This window comes from Plectropomus leopardus, chromosome 14 (assembly GCF_008729295.1).
Source record: "Plectropomus leopardus isolate mb chromosome 14, YSFRI_Pleo_2.0, whole genome shotgun sequence".
NCBI classification, from domain to species: domain Eukaryota; kingdom Metazoa; phylum Chordata; class Actinopteri; order Perciformes; family Serranidae; genus Plectropomus; species Plectropomus leopardus.
Genome location: NC_056476.1, coordinates 275,778 through 295,918, shown reverse-complemented (window position 1 = coordinate 295,918; position 20,141 = coordinate 275,778). Strand labels below are relative to the sequence as shown.

At 41.1% G+C, this 20,141-nt stretch overlaps 1 protein-coding gene across 1 annotated transcript; it reads right to left on the bottom strand.

Annotated features, from left to right (window-relative positions):
- Positions 1-239: 239 nt before the first annotated feature.
- coch (coagulation factor C homolog, cochlin (Limulus polyphemus)) lies at positions 240-15,267 on the bottom strand. The gene is made up of 15 exons (XM_042500807.1): positions 15,202-15,267; positions 11,741-11,782; positions 11,574-11,618; positions 9,581-9,737; positions 7,178-7,311; positions 7,008-7,082; positions 6,009-6,065; positions 5,747-5,894; positions 5,192-5,295; positions 4,544-4,770; positions 4,335-4,449; positions 4,041-4,184; positions 3,091-3,247; positions 2,168-2,262; positions 240-2,071 (listed from the first exon to the last, which is right to left on the bottom strand). Exons 2-15 carry the CDS (start codon positions 11,772-11,774, stop codon positions 1,899-1,901), a joined length of 1,665 nt encoding a protein of 554 aa, XP_042356741.1. The 5' UTR covers positions 11,775-11,782; positions 15,202-15,267; the 3' UTR covers positions 240-1,898.
- Between the last annotated feature and the right edge of the window lie 4,874 nt (positions 15,268-20,141).

Below are 20,141 nucleotides of genomic sequence, written 5' to 3'. Positions count from 1 at the left end.
TTTCAGAAATGTTGAATGAACTCTGTAACTCAGCAAAAATTCTAAATAAGAATAGAAGCATTTCAGAAGAAAAAACTATATAAAATTTAAGTTTTTAATTTTTTTAAAAACTTTTTGTGACTTAGTATTTTGTGTTGACAAGATATGTATCTCATAATTACAAAATAATATAAGATACAGATCTAATAAACATGCAAATCTTTCAATGAGAAAACAATTTCATATCACCACGACTTTATTTTGTAATTACAAGAAACAGAATAAGAACTTCATAATGACAAGTTTGTGTTTTTTAATTTTAATGATATGGTTTTCTGTTAATTTTGAGAAGATTATTACATATTTATGAGAAGATTATTGTGTGATTAAGAGACACAAGAGTCATAATTACAAGATGGGCTTTCCGGTTGCATTATCTTTAATATGCATTATTTAGTTTGATTGAGCAGGGCTTTTTTTTTTTTTAATTTCATATTTAGTATTAGTTTAGTCTTGAATAAATTAGCTTTCTTAGTTTTAAACGAACCCTGCAATAAAAGAACACGTTTGAGCTGATTATGGTTTCTTTTAAAGTTAGCCGAGTTATAATTTATGTAATCAATTAAGCTGGCTAATATGATGTTACCAATGTTTTCACAATTTGTTTACAATATTTACTTTCTATATCTACTAGTTATTCTGTTGTACTTTAAATTAGTGTAATACATGTGCTGACAGAATGAAACACACTGGACTGTTTAGTGAAAAGTGAATGATTTTGGTTTCTACTGTTGATGATTATTATTATTGGTTGTTTGCTGATTTCCCATCTGCTTCGTTAAATAGATTTTTTTGTGTATTGTGTAACTGTATATTGTGTGTGTCTTTTATATACATGTTTATGTATCAGTATGGGTTGGTATGTGTGTACAGTATATATACAGTGTGTGTGCGAAATCTGTGAGTGAGGACATTTTAAAAACTGAGGACATTTTGTCCCAGGTTCACCTCCTAAAAGGGCTGTTAGAGGGTTAAGACTTGGCTTAAGGTTTAGAGGTTTTATAAATTATGTAAATGAGGGTCCCCACACAGACAGTAGTGAAAATGTGTCCTTATATCTGTGTGAGGACCTGATAGTCTCCAAAGAGATTGCCTCCAAAGTGGGGACAGTTTGAGTAAATAAAATAGCTGTTTGAGTTTGAAAAGGGTCTCAGCAAAGTATGTCCTAATAAGCAGGCTATAAAAGTGCAAATGTGTACTTCTATCTTTGTGAGGACCTTACATTCTACCTGCAAAGCAAGTACATTTTGAAAACTGAGGATATTTTGTCTCATTTTCACCTTTTAAAATGGTTGTTTGAGGGTTAAACTTTGGTTTAAAGTTTAAGGCCTCAGCAGTGAGTATGTCATGATGGTCCTCACAAGTGTGTGAGGACCTATTTTCACTTCCCGTCAAAGTGAGGACATTTGGCAAAGTAAGGACATTTTGTCAGATTCTCTTTGTCAAGTTGTTTTGAGAGTTTGAATTTTGTTGAAGGATCAGGTTTGAGTTAAGGTCGTCATCAATAGTAGAAAAGTACAAACATTTGGGTGGGTGTGTGTGTGTGTGTGTGTGTGTGTGTGAGACGGCTTTTACTTGTACCTGCATAGTGAGGACCATAGCAGGAGTGAGGACGTATTTACAAAGGGAGGACTTTTTGGCTGGTTCTCACTTCTTCAAAGGCCTGTTTGAGGGTTCACAGGTTTAGATAAGGGGTTGGGGTTAAGCATTTAGCTGTGATGGGTAAGGTTAGGGGATGGGGCTAAGAAATAAATTATGTCAATGAGGGTCTGCATACAAATAGAAGTAAAAGAATATGCATGTGCGTGTGTGTGTGTGTGTGTGTGTGTGTGTGTGCGTGCGTGCGTGCACGTATGCTCTTAGTTGTTCTCTGTGAAGTCTCGGCAGATGCCTCGGACCAGCGGAGGGATGAACTCAGCGAGACCGGTGAACTCTCTGGTGAAAAAGGTGTGGCTGTCCTTCGGCTCTGATGACATTGCTCTGAGGTCATCCAGGGGTGCCCAGGCCACGCCCACAGAGTACATGGTAACACCTGGTGGTTGGCCGATAAGAGAAACAGGAGGTGTGAAAGAGAAGTGGATTTAAGTTTGATCTGAACACAAACTGCTGCCTGTACTTTAACACACACCTTGTTTCTGTGCAACCGTCGCGGGGTCTCTGACGTCGTCGTATGATTGGCCGTCTGTCACCACGATCAGGAAGTTGCGACCTGGTCCCGTCCGCCTTAAAATTTAACATAAAATGTTGCTTTTTCCTTGTTTATGGAAACAGATTCGTCTCATTGTTATTTGTGTGAACACATTAACGGTCTGTGTGATAATGTGTAATCTGTAAATATGAAACACCTTCCATTAATACAAAAAACTGTGAACTCTATAACTATTTTGCAAAAATTCCAAAAAATTAAAACTCAGTAAGAACTCAGTGTGCATAAAATGCCAATCCACACACCAAAAACAGAGATTCATAAATAAAAAAAATGGATTTACAAATGTTTGAAATTTGTAAATAAAAGATGCTAACAAACATTTTTCATTTGTTGTAAATGAATTAAATGTATTCACAGATATTTTTCATATGTAAAAGTTGTGCATTTGGAAATTATATTTCAGTTCACAAATCTTTTTTGTATCTGTGAAAGGTGATTTATATATATACATATATTGAGAATTAATCTCTTTTTCAAGACTGACCTGGCCAAGACAGCAGCATAAAACATTGTTCCAACAACAAATACAACTGTCATATACTACAAAAAGGAGCAAGCCCAACCTCCAGTTTAAATACTGAACAAAACAGTCAAACACATAAATATAGGAAATTTTGGATTTCAGTAAGAATTAGAGTAGCAACCACATTGACCAAGAGTGTTATATTCTCATTGGGGACTATTTTCAGCAGCAAAATAAACCACATGTGGTGCTCTGTGAGTGTTTGGGGCAGCAGAACGGAGTTTGTGGGATAGATAGATTTTGAGTTTGAATATTCAAAAACGGAGTTGGGTGTTTTGTGATTTTAAAAGAAGAATACAACCCTCAGGTGTGGTGTCACCTGAACAGGTTCTGGGTGGTGTAGCTGATGGCGGCTCCGGTGGATGTTCCTCCGCTCATGTAGGGGATCCTCCTCAAGGCGTTTATGGCATCGTCTTTGTTGGAGTGATCAAACAGGCCGAACTCCAGCCTCTGATCGTAGGTGAACTGCACCGCACCTGAACATCCAACACGCAGTCAACCAAACAACTCGTCAATCAATCAGCTAACCCTTTAGGGCCCGCTTTAATATTACACACATTCATGTCGCTCTGCACACAAAATTCTACACAAAGCTTTTTTTGTCATGATGCCACTATGTTTTTAGAAGAAATAAAAACAGAAATTATGAGTTATTTTCTATATACTCCAAGCAGAATCGTTTTTTTCTTTAACTATCACAGTCTGGGATATGTCAGTGTGTGAGTGTAGCTGCTGACAGTCTGGGATATGTCAGTGTGTGAGTGTAGCTGCTGACAGTCTGGGATATGTCAGTGTGTGAGTGTAGCTGCCGACAGTCTGGGATATGTCAGTGATCAGCAGCTACATTGACTGTGACAGGTCACCTAGTGGAAATAGCATGTATTTCCTCCATATGCCAAATATGGTCAAAATGACCTCATCAGGTGGAAAATAGTCAAAATGACAAATTCAGAGTCAAAAGCCCAGAATGACACCCAGAAATAATACAAGTCATGTTTTTCTGCTCTGATGGCTGTGGGATCAAAAATGGCAGTTTGAATGGGTTTCAATGGAGCATTTTTGGACCTGAACAGTCTGAATGTAACTATTTAGTTTCCACAGTGTATTTTAGACTTATTGTAGGAGCTGAGCTGCAAATTCACTGATTACACTCAAATACACAATCTGGATCACAATCTTTATCTTCAAAGAATGAAAAGCGTGTAAAATGTGCCAAACAGTCCCTTGTGGGTTAATATTTTACTCATTTTTATATCCTGTGAGACTGACCGATACGAGCGCCTACGTCTGAGATGTCAAAGCTCCTGGCGATTCCAGCCACAAAGTCCAGGACCAGCTGGAAGTTTCCTTCTCCGACACTGGAAGAACCATCAATGAGGAACCCGATGTTCACCGAGTTGTAACACGTTTTACCTGAAAAAATGACGTGTATTTCATGCATCTTAACTTTTTCCGACTGTAAATTGTGTATGAACTTGGTCACGATTTAAGATTTTCTGTGTTTACTAATAAAGTGGCAGAATGAGCTTAACGGGTGAGTTTTGTGTGGTCGTTGTGTCTTACTGCAGAGCAGGCCGTCCAGCGAGCAGAGCCTCTGGGTAAGAGGTTTGACATGTTTGGTGGTGCTGAACCAGCTGGGGATCAGATAACTGAAGAAGCCGTTATCTTTACACACCGCCTGCCGGAGGAACAAAGAGTTTATGATAAACATTAAGCTGAGGGTCGTTTTTAAATGTTGAATAAATGACAGAAAAGGTGAATTAAGTGCACACCTTCTTCATAAAGTCCTTGTCTCGCACCATGGAGAGTTCCTCGGGTGCCGGTTTGGCCACGGACACCAAAAAGACGTTGATGCCAGACTCTCTGGCCAACATGGCCGCCTGCTCCAGGTCGTCAGACGGCCAGCCGTCAACCAGCACCATCATCACACGGGGGTGACCCCGCCTCCCCCCGTTCTCCTGGGTGAAGAAGGTCTCCGCCGTGTGCATTATGGCCTTACCTGCACGAGGACAACAAGACAAGAGACCAGTTCAGGAGACTTTTTAACCCTTTAAAACATGAGCAAATTGGCCACTAAAACTCATCATTGATAATAGGTAAACACTTGTGCCAAATTTGAAAAAAGAATCCCTCAAAGCGTTCCTCTGATATCGCATTAATAAGAAAAGTACAAATGGATCGACTGACAACTCCAAAACATAATGTCCCGGTCACGGCTGCTGCCTGCATGGAGGCACAAAAAGATTTTGAAGATTCCTACACCTGCCACTGGAGGGCGCTCTAATACCGCCAATGGTACACGCCCAAGTTTGAGAACCAGTGCTGCAGATGAGCAAGAGTCCTCACAAGGACAGTACAAACATGGGCGTCAGTGTGTGTGTGTGTGTGTGTGTGTGTGTGTGTGTGTGTGTGTGTGTTACCTGTGTTGGTGTCTCCTCCCAGGTAGGCCAGCTCCTTGATGGCAAACAGCAGCTCTTTGGGCTGAGTGTAGTTGGTCAGTAAGAACTCCGTCCTGGGAGAACCGCTGCACACACAGTCCAGGCCAAAGTCAAAATGTTGTTTTCAGTAACAGAGTGCAAAATCATCAGCAAAATGACGAGTCAGGAAAAGCCAGTGTTATTCTGGTGTGTGTTTCTCAGATTTTAGGACATTTCTAGACAGGACTAATCTAAGACATTTTTCAGATTTGGGGGATTCTTCGACAATTTTAGGACATTTCTCAGATTTCAGGATGTTTCTAGGATTCTGGGGCATTTCTAGGATTTTAGGATGTTTCAGTCGTCATGGCGGAAAAGTCGCAATTCAGATAAGTCACGGTGTCCATGTTCCAATAAGAGACAGGAAGTGAGGAAAGAGTTAAAAAGACAGAAGAGGAGTCAGGATGTTAATCCCACATACAGCAGGTTCATAGAGCTGGAGTTAAAATTACAGGAAACACTGTTGTGCGTGCGTGCGTGCGTGCGTGTGTGCGTGACCTGGCCTGGACCAATCCTATATGAGGTCCTGTTGATCCCACTCTCAACATGGCGGCCAGTTTGGTAACAAAGTTTTTCTGCAGGTTGAACCTCCGTTGCCCGATGTTGTTACTACTGTCGATCACTATGGCGATGTCCATCTGACAGTCTGCACACACACACACACACACACACACACACAATACACAAGTTGCACAATTACATTTTGTGTTCAATCCTAAAGTCCTGCAGAAAAACTTCACAAATTGAGCACACAGAGTACCTTTATTTCCACCTGTCAGAGCTTTCTTCACTGATGGCTTCTTCAGTGGTTTCTTTGCTGTAAAACGCACACACACACACACACACACACGCACACACACACACGCACACACACACACACACACGCGCGCGCACACACACACACACACACACACACACACACACACACACGCACACACACACGCACACACACACACACACACACACACACACACACACACACAGGTCATTTGGGGTAGCAGTCTGTCTGCTGTCTGGTGGAAACATCACACTCCTGTTGTGTCTGGAAGCTTCAGGAGGAGGAGAGGAAAAAGACAAAGTAGCCCGACAGCAGCAGGAAAAGTGTATATTTACCCCTAAATACTGTAAATAAAGTTCAAATAAAGTTAGTACTCAAGTAACAGCAGAGTCTAAAATAATAGCCGGCGTTATATCAAAGTGCGTTCTCTCTTCGATTAGTGTTCGCCACACGTTAATATGCAGTGCCCCCTTTGGTGGTTAGTTTTGGGTTAGTTGTAGTTCTAAAAAAAAGACCGTTTCAATTATATAAAATATGAAAATATGAATATTTCATATCAAGAGGAAGATTGGGGGAAAATAAAAGAGGGGATATTAAAAAATATAATGAAGCATATTTAAAAGCATGAATAAAAGATCCCACTATGCCAGTGAGCTCCATACAAAGAGAGAAACCAGAGACGTTCACACTATCACTGAGCCGACCAGCAGGGGGCAGGATATCAGCTGTCTGTGCATGGAAAGGCAGATTTCAAACTGCTGCCAAAAAATCTAGTTTTTGAGATAAAATTCTGAAAAGTTACACACTACACTACACACTACAGCAGCTTCATTACCCGGACCCTGAAAACCTGTAAAGTTCGTGGTTCTCTCTGAGGTAAAGACAAACCTCAGATATAACAGAAACATTTGCAGATTCACAGAGTATCAGCAGTAAAGTGGTAAAGTTTTTCAGCTGTTAACAATAATGTGAATCATTCACCTGGCGGCTGTGCGGCTGCAGGCAGAGCTGTGGTACTGGTTTCACTGGTCAGCTCCAGTGGGACGTTAACAGGCTCTGGACGTAAAGGGACAGAGGACAGAGGACAGGGTGAGTAGTATTGTATTTCAGTGTAACTAAAAACTGAATAACAGCTCCATGTCTCCACCTACTGGTGAGGCTGAAGGAGGCGGTCCAGTGGGAGAGGGCCTGTGATTGGATGCCGTGGGCGTATGAGCTCATGTAGCTGTGTCGTCCACGTAGTTTTTTAACCCTGACGGGGCCACCGGATGGACCGAGCACCCCCCTGCAAAGCAAAGACACAGCTAAAACATCATCAGTGGACAAACGCAAAGTTTGCACTTTAATTATTTTTTATTACAACTTGAGTCACATTTCTGTAGTTTTTCTTAAGGGCGTCTGTGTACTCACAGCTTGGACACAAGAAAATTTGCTTTGCATTCCTTCTGAAAACAGATCAATCACTAGATCAACTGGACTTAAAGCAAAAGTTTGACATTTTAGGACGTACGGCTACTTGCTGTTTGCTTAGAGTCCAGTGTTCAGATGATACCACTCTCATATCTGTCCACCAAATCCAAAGATACAGCCAGCAGCTGGTTAGCTTAGCTTAGCATAAAGCCTAGAAACCATGCGAACAGCTAGCCTGAATCTGAACAAAAGGTATCAACCAACCAGCACCTCTAACAACATGAATGACATTTGTGTACATGTACAGTGCCGGGAGGCCCCAAACATCTTTTAATTCACACCAAAAATAAAGTGATTCACACTGTCAATAGTTTTTGTCTTTTTAGTCTCCATAAGGTGTCAGAGACATAAAACAGCATCAACATAGAGCTTGTTGATCAAAAAAAGAGCCAGAGGAGGATCCCCCACACCCCCCACAGAGGACACAGCTGAGACACTGATGTCCTAAAATCCTAGAAATTTCCTAAAATTGTAGAAATGTCCTGAAATCCCACAAAATGTCTTAAAATCGTGGTGACATTCCAAAATCATAGAAATGTCCTTGAATCCTAGAATTGTCTTGAAATCCTAAAGATTTCCTAAAATCCTATAAGTCCTTAGATACAAGAGACATCCTAAAATCTTAGACCCATTCTAAACTCTTAGAAATCCTAGAAATGTCCGAAAATCCTAGAAACATGTATGGGGCTGCTGCGACTGGCCCCTGGCCTCCTGTCAGTTTTGCCACAGTGGCCCCCAAACAAATCAAGCTCAGTATTCCTGTCCCCCAAACTGGAGCTTTAACTAGAAAAAAGGGAATGACAACTAATCCATTAAAGGTTACATTTTTTGTAATTAAAGCATTTTTAAAACTCGATGAATCGGTGGAGCTCAGTTTATTTAAACTGAAGTCCTTCGTTGTTAAAAGAAGGATTTCTGGGAGGCTGTGTCCACGCTGACCCTGGAGCTTTGAATAAGTCCATCACAGAACAGGAAGCTCTGTTCGGTAACGCTGAAAAGAGTCCGACTTCAGAGAAAAGAGCCTGAAACCAAAACAGAGAGCGGACAGGAAGATGAGATGTGAAGTTTTCCCCTCGTGGCCCTCCGCAGAGGAAGGAGGAGGTCATTCAGGGTTGAGAGCTTAATCCCTCGGTCCTGCACATTCCTTCATGGTGTTGGTGTTTTGTTGAGGTTCAGCAGACAGCAGGACTCACGCTGCTCATTATTATGTCACATCTGCAGCTGCTGTCAGTAGCCGAACAGAAGGTTTGAGTCACGTGTCTGTAAAGCTAAACCCAAACTGGATTTACCCACGTGGCCGGTCCACGCCTCCGCCAACAAGTCAAGTTTACGTCCAGGTCTGTGAAAACATGCTTCATACACAGGAGATTTCTACAATCAGCTCAGTTTACAAGTGGACCTTGCCTTGACCTTCGACCACCAAAATCTAATCCGTTCATCATTGAGTCTAAGCGGAAGTTTGTGCCAAATTTTAGGAAACTCCTTCACGGTGTTTTTGAGATATCACGTTCACAAAATCGAATAAGTACATCGTTAAACACAGGTGAATGTTTGTGTCAAACTTAAGAAGAAAAAAAGACACCTTAGGGCCCTGTTTAGATTTTGTGTTCACAACAATGGAATGGTTGGGGTCACAGTGACCTTGACCTTTGACATATGACGAACAAAATCTAACTGGCTTATCACTGAGTCTAAGTGGACATTTGTGCCAAATTTGAGGAAATTTTCTTATGGTGTTCTTGAGATATCGCATTCACAAGAATGACACAGACTTGGTCATAGTGACCTTGACCTTTAACCATTAAAATGCAATCAGATCACTGGTGAGTACAGGATTTTTGGGATTATTGTGAAAAGAGATATTTTGAGTTGTGTTCTCAAGAATGGGATGGACAGGGTCACCGTGACCTTGACCTTTGACAACCAAAATCTAATCAGTTCATTGCTGAGTCCAAATGGGCATTTGTGCCAAATTTGAAGAAATTCCCTCAAAGTCTTCAAACCCTTTGGTGTCATGCTCACTTGTGGTCGGCTGTAAACAAAGATACAAAGACAGACAGCAGGTGTAAAATGTAAAGTCCCACCTGTGGACAGCAGCTCCACAGACGGAGGACACAGAGGCGTAGATCCCCGTCCCGAACACAGACACCTTCCACTGGGTGCAGTCTGGAGGACACAAAACCACCACGCCGTCCTCCACCAGGTCAGCTCCGCGTGTCGCACAGGTCACCGGGTACGGCACTGATCAATAACACACCGAAAATCACGCTTCAGCAACGCGAGTTTGAACGGAATTAAACAACAAGTCGTTCTCACAGAGAAGTCTGATTTTTAATGTGCTCAAATCAACATGACAGCGCTCCGTCCTCATCGCTGAAAATATCACTCCGCCATCGAGCTCTAACGAAAAGCACAAAGCGAATAACCTGATATAAAATGGATCGTTTTGTTTTTACTTTAGTTTTTTACAGCAGCCTTAGTTGAGGTGACTCACTGCTGCGTTTCCAGATAAAGAGCTCAGAGAGTCTCATCAGGAGGCCGAGATACTCAGGCCGCCTTGCTTGGGGGCCATTTCCGGGATTTTAGCACATTTCTAAATTTTAGGAAATTTCTTGGAATTCAGGATGTTTCTAGGATTTTAGTACATTTCTGTGATTTTAGGACATCAGTGTCTCAGCTGTGTCCTCCGTGGGGGGTGTGGGGGATCCTCCTCTGGCTCTATTTTTGATCAACAAGCTCTATTTTGATATTTTGATGCTGTTTTATGTCTCGGACACCTAAAGGAGACTGAAAGGACAGAAACTATTCACAGAGTCCATCGCTTTATCTTTACTGTGAAACAGAAAATGTTTGGGGGGGCACACGGCACCCTTTCGGGGCCAGATTTGACCCCGACCGAGTAAAGTATTGAGTACTGAGTACTCCTCCCTGCGCCTCCTCCCTCTCTGCTGCTCCTCTGCCCTGCTCCTCCTCCCTCTCTGCTCCTCCTCCCTCTCTGCTGCTCCTCTGCCCTGCTCCTCCTCCCTCTCTGCTGCTCCTCCACCCTGCTCCTCCTCCCTCTCTGCTGCTCTTCCTCCCTCTCTGCTCCTCCTCCCTCTCTGCTGCTCCTCCGCCCTGCTCCTCCTCCCTCTCTGCTCCTCCTCCCTCCTCCTTAGACATTACTGTTATATAAAAAAAATTGATCTAAAAAGTGACTTGTTTCTATCTGCATATACCATATTCGATTATCACTATACTTTACAATTTGAAACAATATAAAGACCTGCATTTGTAGCTTTGACATGTGTTGTCTCTAAAGTAATACCTGAGAAGTTTATGTGAGCATCAGCGATGACACTTGTGTTGATGTTTGGGTTTTATTTGGTAGATGACTGAAGTACAAGGTAAGTTCAATACACTGTATGTGACAAATTTATGGTTGGAACAGAATCATAAATATTTCATTTATGCAGTTACTTCGTCTTTAAGGAAATAAATGCCATGTATAGTTACAGTTTTGCAAAACTACATCTGTTGGTGATGGCGCGAAATGAGAATTATTAATAAATAAATGAAATTTTACTTTACTTCTGCTTATGTATCAGAGAGGGATCAGTGAATAAGTGATGCGTCTTGACCTAATGCAAAAACTAAAAAAAATAAATAAAAGAAACTGAAAATAAGAAACAAAAGCATGTTTTTGTCTCGGTAAAACACCTTTAAAAGGATAAAATGCCTCAAAAAGTGGAAGAAATCAACTGGATTTACAACAGAGGATTAAAAAAAGGTTTACTGTTACTTAAAACTATTCATGAGATTCAGAATAATAAATCTGTTCTTTGACTGGGATAAAAGGAGCTTTTCATCTGTTTCATCTATTAGAGAGTTTAAATTTCAGGCATTTTTATGATCCAGGCTCAAAATAAACATACGCGTGAAAAAAAAGTTCTGCAGATAAACAACAAGTCATACAGAGAGGTTTAAAGTTTCCTCCAGAGACACAGTTTCTGAACAACACACAGAAAAAAATCATCAAAGTGAAGAAGAAGAAGAAGAAGAAGAAGAAGAAGAAGAAGAAGAAGAAGAAGGAGGACTGACCGCCCGACTCGGAGCCAAACGCTGAGGAGATCAAGAAGAAAAGGCCTGCAGAGAAAGAGAGAGAGAGATCACATTAACCCGACATTGAATACACAAGAAAACAAATTAAAAATGTTAAATGACAGAAAAATAATAAACAAAAGAGCAGCGAAAGAAGAGCGTCGTACCTGTGAGAGGCAGCAGGACAGACGGCCGAGACATTTCTGCACCTGAAACACAAACCCACCTCACATCACTGAGAAAATAACAACTTTAAAAATGTTCATATGTGATCATACACATTCAGTACACAACTGTCCACATGCTGCACGATAGCACAGAAAAATCCAGTCAGCCAGCCAACGGGCCAGTAAAACCAGTAAACCAGCTGCACACAAGATCTCTACAATCAGACACAGATTAGTGTCACCAGTTCAGTCTTTGACCAAATGTCTCCGCTGTAACGCTGAAAACATGATGATGTCACTGTGAAGTCCACCTTTGACCTTCTGAATATAAAATTTCCTCACTTCATCATTTTATCCTGTTGGGAGTTTGTGTGAAATTTTGTCATAATTAGTGTAAGAATTTTTGAGTAATGGCCAAAAACATGTTATTTTTGCTGTGACCTTTGACAACCCTGTTCTAATCAATTCATTTTTTTAAGTCCAAGTGGACGTTTGTGCCAAATTTGAAGTATCTCCCTCAAGGCCTCCTTGTGATGTTGCTTCACGAGAATGACGCAGGGAAGTCATAGTGACCCCTGACCACCAAATTCCAATCAGTTTATTGTTTAATCCAAGTGGATGTTTGTGCCAAATTTGAAAAAGAAATTCTCTCAAGGTTCTCTTGAGATATTGTGTTCATCAGAATGAGAAACAAAAGGTCACGTGACTTTTGATCTTTGACCACCAAAACATAATCTAGAATCCAACAAGACGTTTGTGCCAAATCTTAAGAAATTCCCTTGAGGACGAGGTCACAGTGTCCTTAGACCACGAAAATTTAATCAGTTTGTTGGTGAGTCCAATGGGATGTTTGTGCCTAATGGCGTTCTTGATATATTGCGTCCTGAGAATAGGACAGATGAGGTCAGAGTAACCTTAAACTTTGACCACCAAATTCTGATCAGTCCAAGTGGATATTTGTGCTAAATTTGAAAACATTATCTTTTGGTGTTCTTGGGATACTGAGTTCACAAACAAGAAAGATGAGGTCACAGTCACCACGACTTTTGATCTTTGACCACCAGAACTTAATCAGTTGTACGTTGAATCCAACCAGACGTCTGTGCCAAATTTTAAGAAATGCTCTCTCAGCCTTTTTGAGATATTGCCTTATGAGAATGAGACAGATGAGGTCACAGAGACCTATGATCACCAACTTCTAATCAGTTTATCATTGAGTCCAAGTGAACGTTTGTGAGAAACTCGAAGGAAATTCCCTTCATTGTGTTCTCCAGGTATTACTTCACAGGAATGAGGCAGACGAGGTCCCACAGACCGTGACTTTTAACATTCAACCACCAAACTCAACTCGGTTCACTCTTAGGTCCAGGTGGATGTTTGTGTCAGATTTGAAGGAAATTCCCTCAACGTGCTCTTGAGATTAGATGGATGGATGGGCAACCCGAAAACATAATGCCTGCGCACTCGGCTATTATCGGCGCAGAAGAGAATAAGCAAACTGGTTCAGTCAACAGTTATCAGACTCACAGATGGGCAACTGAAAACACAAACAAGCAACTAAAAACACCAATGGAAAACAAGCACCACAACCAGTAACACAGATGGGCAACCATCAAAGCAGATTGGCATTTAAAAACACAGACTGGCAACTAAAAAACACCAACAGGAAATTAGCACACAACCAGCAATGCAAACCAGCAAATAAAAACGCAGACAGGCAACTTCAAACACCAATGTGAAACAAGCAACACAACCAACACCACAGATGGGCCTCTAAAAACACAGATGGGTAAGTAAAAACACCAACAGGCAACTAAAACCACAGACAGGCAACAAGCAACACAACCAGCAATGCAAACAGGCAACTAAAAACGCATGCAGTCAACTAGCAACACAGATATGTGACTAAAAAAAACAGCCAGACAGTGAAAAACAAAGATGGGCAACTGGCAACACAACCAGATACAAAACCAGTACTGTAAACAGGCAAATACACAAACAGGCAAATAAACATGAACAGGCAACTAAAACCCCATGGGCAACTAAAAACACATATAGCAACAAAACCAGCAACACAGAACGGGCAAATAAAAAAACACATGCAGGAACTAAAAACGACAATGGGGAACAAGTAATGCAACCAAAAACACATTTGGGCAACTAAAATCACAGACAGGCAACAGGCAACAGCCATAGCAACCAGCACCAGTTACTCGGCTTAACTGTCTGAACTGTTTACTGAAAGAGTTTAACCCTTTGAAATCTGAGCAGCTTGGCTTGATTTCTTAAAAAAAAAAAAACCATAGCAAAAGGGCAATGAGCAACTTTACAAGAATTTAACCAAACTTTCCAAAAGAACAACAATAAAAGAGTAAAAATTGCTAAAAAAGTCCTTTAAAAAATAAGTAAAAGTACAAAAGTATTAACATCAACATATACTTAAAGTACCAAAAGTAAAAGTACTCTCTCTGCAGAGCCGCCAATATTTAACAATGACATTTAATAAAATTATAAATATTAACGCGTTCATGTGTTCATCACTTCAGTGTTGCAACTGTGAAAAGTGGAGCTCATTTTAATACCTTAAGTACTGCAGGGTACCTTAACCAAAAATAATATGTCAACATTTCATTACTTTATCTATATTTTTCATTAACAACATAAATCTCCAAAGTAACTAAAGCATCAAATAACTGTAGTAGAGTAAAAAGTACAATATTTACATCCAAAATGTAAAGAAGTACAAGTATAACATGATATCAAATATTTTATTTTATTTTGTCTGTATTAATTCATCTGTTTTAGGTTGCATTGAACTTTATCTTTTAATTTATTCTTTTATTCTGCCCTGATCATGTTTAATTCTTTTCTTCAGCTGCATTGACTGTTGTTGGTACATGTTGTTATTGTTTGGCTCTTATAAGACAAATTATTATTATTATTATTATTATTATTATTATTTATTCTGTTTGTTTTTTTGTCTTTTTTCTGTCTTCTAATTCTTTTCTTCTCCTCATCTCATCTATTTGTTACAGGGACTGCGGATGTAAAATAGCAGTCGATTTAACTCCGGCATATTCACATTTGTATTATACACAGATTTTCATTTATATGCTATGTCCCTATTTAAAATATAAAATAAATAAATAAATACATACATATTATAAAATGGAAAAGTACTTTAAAATTGTACTTGAGTGAATGTACTCAGTTACTTTCCACCAATGAAAAGGATTAATAAGTTACTGTTAACAAATTATTGATAAGCCAACAAACCAATGAGTAAATAAGTGAAACAGGTAATCAGTGAAGCAGGCAGTAACTAGTTAACCAGTCAGTCAGTGAGACCGTCTGCAGCAGGACAGAAAACAGCCTCTACGTTTGGATCTAAATCAGCCAATCAATCAGTCAATAACCCAAAAAGTCATTCATGCATTCATGCAGTAAAGATGAAAACTCACGGGCTGTTTCTCCTCAGCGTCGTCTGTCAGGAAATCAGAGCAGAGTTTATTCCTGAAGCAGCAGGCGGTGAGCTGCTGATGATCGCCCAGCGAGAGAGAGGCAGCCCTTTAAATAAGCTCTGTCTCAAACACACACACACACACACACACACACACACACACACACACACACACACACCTTACAGCTGTGACATCAGAGGAGGCGGTGGGAGGGGCCTCACTGACAGGTCGACCTGAGGGGGGAAGAAGAGAGAAAAATGAAAAACTGACCACACGCTAAAATCTGACCAGCTGAAGATCTGAGTTCTGTTTTGTTAACATGATTAACCCTTTAGCTTTAACGTCACACACCCTCGAATCACTGTGGGCACAAAATGCACTTTTCAAATTAAAGCATTAAAAAATATTTTACGTTAATATGATTTTCTACTTTTATTGAGTTCTTTTTTTAACCAACATAATTATCCTATCATAAATATTAAATATTCATTAATTTTCAGAATTTTAACCCTTTAAAGGACAGTTTTTTGTCATGATGCCACTTTGTTTTAGGATGAAAAGAAAAGAATTATTTCCAATTTCCTCCATGTTCAGAATATGATATTAGCTGCTGACAGTCTGGGATATGTCAGTGTGTGAGTGTAGCTGCTGACAGTCTGGGATATGTCAGTGTGTGAGTGTAGCTGCTGACAGTCTGGGATATGTCAGTGATCAGCAGCTACATTGACTGTGACAGGTCACCTAGTGGAAATAGCATGTATTTCCTCCATAGCCAAATATGGTCAAAATGACCTCATCAGGCGGAAAATAGTCAAAATGACAAATTCAGAGTCAAAAGCCCAGAATGACACCCAGAAATAATACAAGTCCTGTTTTTTTGCTCTGATGGCTGTGGGATCAAAAATGTCAGTTTGAATGGGTTTCAATGGAGCATTTTTGGACCTGAACAGTCTGAATGTAACTATTTAGTTTCCACAGTGTATTTTAGACTTATTGTAGGAGCTGAGCTGCAAATTCACTGATTACACTCAAATACACAATCTGGACTACATTTAGGACACATGCATCAACACACACACAGTTATCACAACAGGAAGAAGAAAAGAGACGAAAATGAGACAAACAGTCCCTGAGGGTTCTGGTCTCGTGAGTTTTGTTGCTCGGTTGTTTTTGATGTTTGAGTTTGTTGACAGCTCAATCAATTGTTGAACTTTAATTATCGATAACTTTGGGTTGCAGCTTGAACTCGGCTGGCGATGTAAAGACGCTGCTGCGAGGCGTCGGAAAGAATCGACTCTGTTGACCTGAAGCGGGAAACAAAAGCTGAGGAGGATTTGAGATGACTTGACATATTTGTCCCATAGATCATCTGCTGTCACCGAATCCTCCAGTTGCTTTGTGGTCATGTTGTTGTCATGATGTCAGCGAGGCCCGCGGCCGATCCGCAGCTAAAAACAAACCTCACGCTGTGACAGAAAGAAAACAGGGGAACTCCCAGTTTGTGTTTGTCACCTCCAAAAACCAGAGCTGTCGCCGGTGAAAACGCTCCCCGAGGAAGACTTTCTGTTGTCTTGATGACAAAGATGAAAATATGAGAAACAAGCTCAGTTGGCTGGAAAAAAAGAGCATTAATCCTTCGAAACCTGAGAAAATTGGTTTGAATTTCAAATAAGGTTAAAAGGCAATAAGAAACTTAACAAGACCTGGCTCAAAAATAAGCAAGAAATTAGTTAAAGATTACAAGAAAATTACCTGAAAATGAGCACAAAAAAAAAAACACATCGGAAAATGACCCCCGAAAGTACTAAAACTTAAATGTGTTTTTTCTGAAATGTAATTTTAAAGATATAATTCTAATAACTACATCATTTTCTGGATGTCACACAGAAATGCTACAGCGGCGTAGATCGATGACGGAGGTCATAGTCTGCACACATCAAACTCGATGTCCTACTAAACGTCATTAAGATCGATGTCGCAGAGCGAAGCTGCACGAAACTTAGACTGCAAAAATCTCAGTCTGCAAGAGACTTCACTCTTCAAAAGTTGAGCGGATCATCTGAAGTTTTTCACCCACAATTCCTCTGTGAAATCGTGGACTACATCTCCCAGAAATCCCTCATACGTGACCGCTCCCACGTATAAGGGGCTCGCCTTTCCATCACGGCTCCATAACACGCCTACGTGGCCTTGGATTAGAAATAATGACGGCTAGTTTGGTGGCTGCAATAGAAATAAAGCTGCTGATGTTTTGAACATCCATCGCCATGGTTACTGGGATGTTATTGTGAACATATAACAGATCCGTGGTGAAAACAGAAGTCGCAGAACGTCAGTCGGTGGAAACACAGTCAGCTCCACGTTGAGTTTCATTCACATTAAGAAAATATCGTTAAAGTTTTGCAGAACTGTCACAAAAACGCGCCTCGCGCTGCACCCCTCGTGTACCAAACGCCTCAGTGTTTCTCCAAAGAGATGTTTGATGTCACTTTTGTGTCGCGCTGACGGTTCGTGGCCGCAGGGCGCCTCAGGTTGGCCTGGTTGTGTCTCCTGTGAGGCTCAGTGTGGAGGGCCGGGCGGAGCTCGGGGCCTCCTCGGTAGTGTTACCTGCGCGCAGGTACACGGGCGGACTAGACGGCAGCGGTCAGGAATTCAGCTTGGCCAGCTCCCAGCATGCAGCTGGTAAAATGAGACGGGTGAAGACAATGTCCCGGGGAGGAATGTAACCGGAGCGAAGGAGGACATTTTCTGAAGCTTCGCAGATGAAAAGTTCTGAAGGTAAACAGCTCTGAGAGAAATCTCTGAGCGCGCCTCAGTATGAACTTGTTTCAGATGGAAAATTTCTGCATTTTCAGGGATTTGACTGATAAAAAGTTCTTTGTCTTCGGTCTGTTTTGGGTCTCGGCTCCTCAGCAACACTAATAATCTTTCCCCGTATGATGGACGCTTCAGTCAAAACAGTGTTGTTGCCAGGCAGATTTCTCGGAGCTGATCGGTATCAGGAGCATCTTTGTCTGAAAGCTGCTCGGCTCTCTGCGGCTCAGAGGTGCTTTTGTGTAACGAGAAGAGACGGGACATTGGACGGTTATTATTTCTGAATGTTGTAACATCATCCGGGAGGCAGAGAAGCAGTAATCTTTATTAAAAACACTGTTCCACTTTTGACTTCTCCAGTTCTCAGAAAACATCAACAGCAGCAGTTTGCAGGTTGTGACGGTGTCCCGGGTTTCAGAGTTCAGGGTCATTAAAGTAAAAGTCTGCTTCAATTGCCTGTTGGCAATATAAGGTGACTCACAGTCAAATGTGGCCCCCGATAGGGCCCCTGGTGGCCCCCAAACATTCTCCAACTCACAGCAAAAACAAAGTGATTGACTCTGTGAATAGTTTTTGTCCTTTTAGTCTCCAGAAGGTGTCAGAGACATAAAACAGCATCAACATAGAGCCAGAGGAGGATCTCCCACAGAGGACACAGAGGACACAGCTGAGACTAAAATCACAGAAACATCCTAAAATTCTAAAAATGTTCTGAAATTCAAGAAATGTCCTAAAATCCGAGAAATTTCATTAAATCCACGAAATGTCGTAAAATTATAGAAACGTAATAAAAACGGAAATATATCCTAAAATCGGAGGCACGTCCTAAAATCCAAGAAACATCCTAAAAAATCTGAGAAATGTTCTAAAATCCTTGACATGTCCTAAAACTCTGAAAATGTTTGTCAGGGATTGTCCATCTTCCTGAGTTCAGATGTTTGTCTGAGTTTTGCTACAAAGACGATCTCGTGTGTTAAATCTGCTGTAACAGCTCGAAGCTTTATGACGTGATTTTTTTTGGATCCCAGTCTTGTTGCTGCACAAACATGTTTTCTAAAACCACCCAAAAAATATTGCATTGCTTGTTTATTCTTTCTTTATTGAAACTAATTTTCAGACATTTCTTGTACTTTTTACTAATTTCTTGCTAATTCGGGGTCACTTCTTCTTTCTTTTGTTGCCCATTGCCGTCTTCCCATGTTTTTGAAAGAAATCAAGACAGTTTGGTCAGGTTTCAAAGGGTTAATACTGACCCCAATCAATCAATCAATCAATCAATCAATCAATCAATCAATCAATCAATCAATCAGTTTTACTGTTTTCAGAGTGGAGGCGTGTCAGAAAAACAAGTTTCTTTACAAATTCAGAGGAAGACTGTGTGACTACATGATTTACTAATTTTGTGGGTGAAGTATTTCTAAAAACTTCTCGCTTGAGTCTTTTCTGATTTTGTCTGTGTTTGATTTTGTGCGAGTAAATGTGACATTTAAGACGTTTCAGATGCAGAAATCGTGAATTCTGAATCTGAAATCTGAAGCTGAGAAATTTGCTCCGTTCGAGTCTCCTTGGTTTGACTTTCTTTCGGCTCCCGAACGTGTCACTTTTCAGACATTAAATCTCATATCCTGGCTGCTCGGAGCGTCCCTGAATGCATCATTAACACTTTGCTGCCGGAGTGGCGAACTGCATCACCAGCAGACGGTGGCGGTGCGGCGCTGTCGACAGGAAACACGCTTCACGTGGAGTCTCTGCAGGCTGATTTCAGAGAGCTGCAGCCTGAGTCGGGGAAACACCCGGATCATCTTCCACCTGGATTAGTGTAAAAGCCCCCAAAAACTTTCCCTGCATCACCTGAGAGGCTGCTTTCAGGTGCAGACACCTGATCCCAGCGTGTCGCCGAGTCCTCGCCCAACAGACGCCTCTTTGTTTAGTTATCTCTGTCCTGTGGAAAGCTTGTACCGACGGGCCGGGACGCTCGCCGTCAGATCAGGACGACTCAAACGTTTACAAGTTTCACAGTGCGTCTGAGGTCACCTGAGGTCACAGCTGAGGTCACAGCGGGGACAACATCACGGCCAATCAGGGGTTAAAGGAAGGGGCGGGGCTGCTAGGCTGACACAGTGGCA

Coding starts and splice junctions, on each gene's coding strand:
- coch (XM_042500807.1), bottom strand. CDS start 11,774: ATGTCTCGGCCGTCTGTCCTGCTGCCTCTCACAG. Junction 5,895..6,008: donor TCTGACAGGTGGAAATAAAG/GTACTCTGTGTG, acceptor GTGTGTGTGCAG/ACTGTCAGATGGACATCGCC. Junction 2,072..2,167: donor GACGGTTGCACAGAAACAAG/GTGTGTGTTAAA, acceptor GCCAACCACCAG/GTGTTACCATGTACTCTGTG.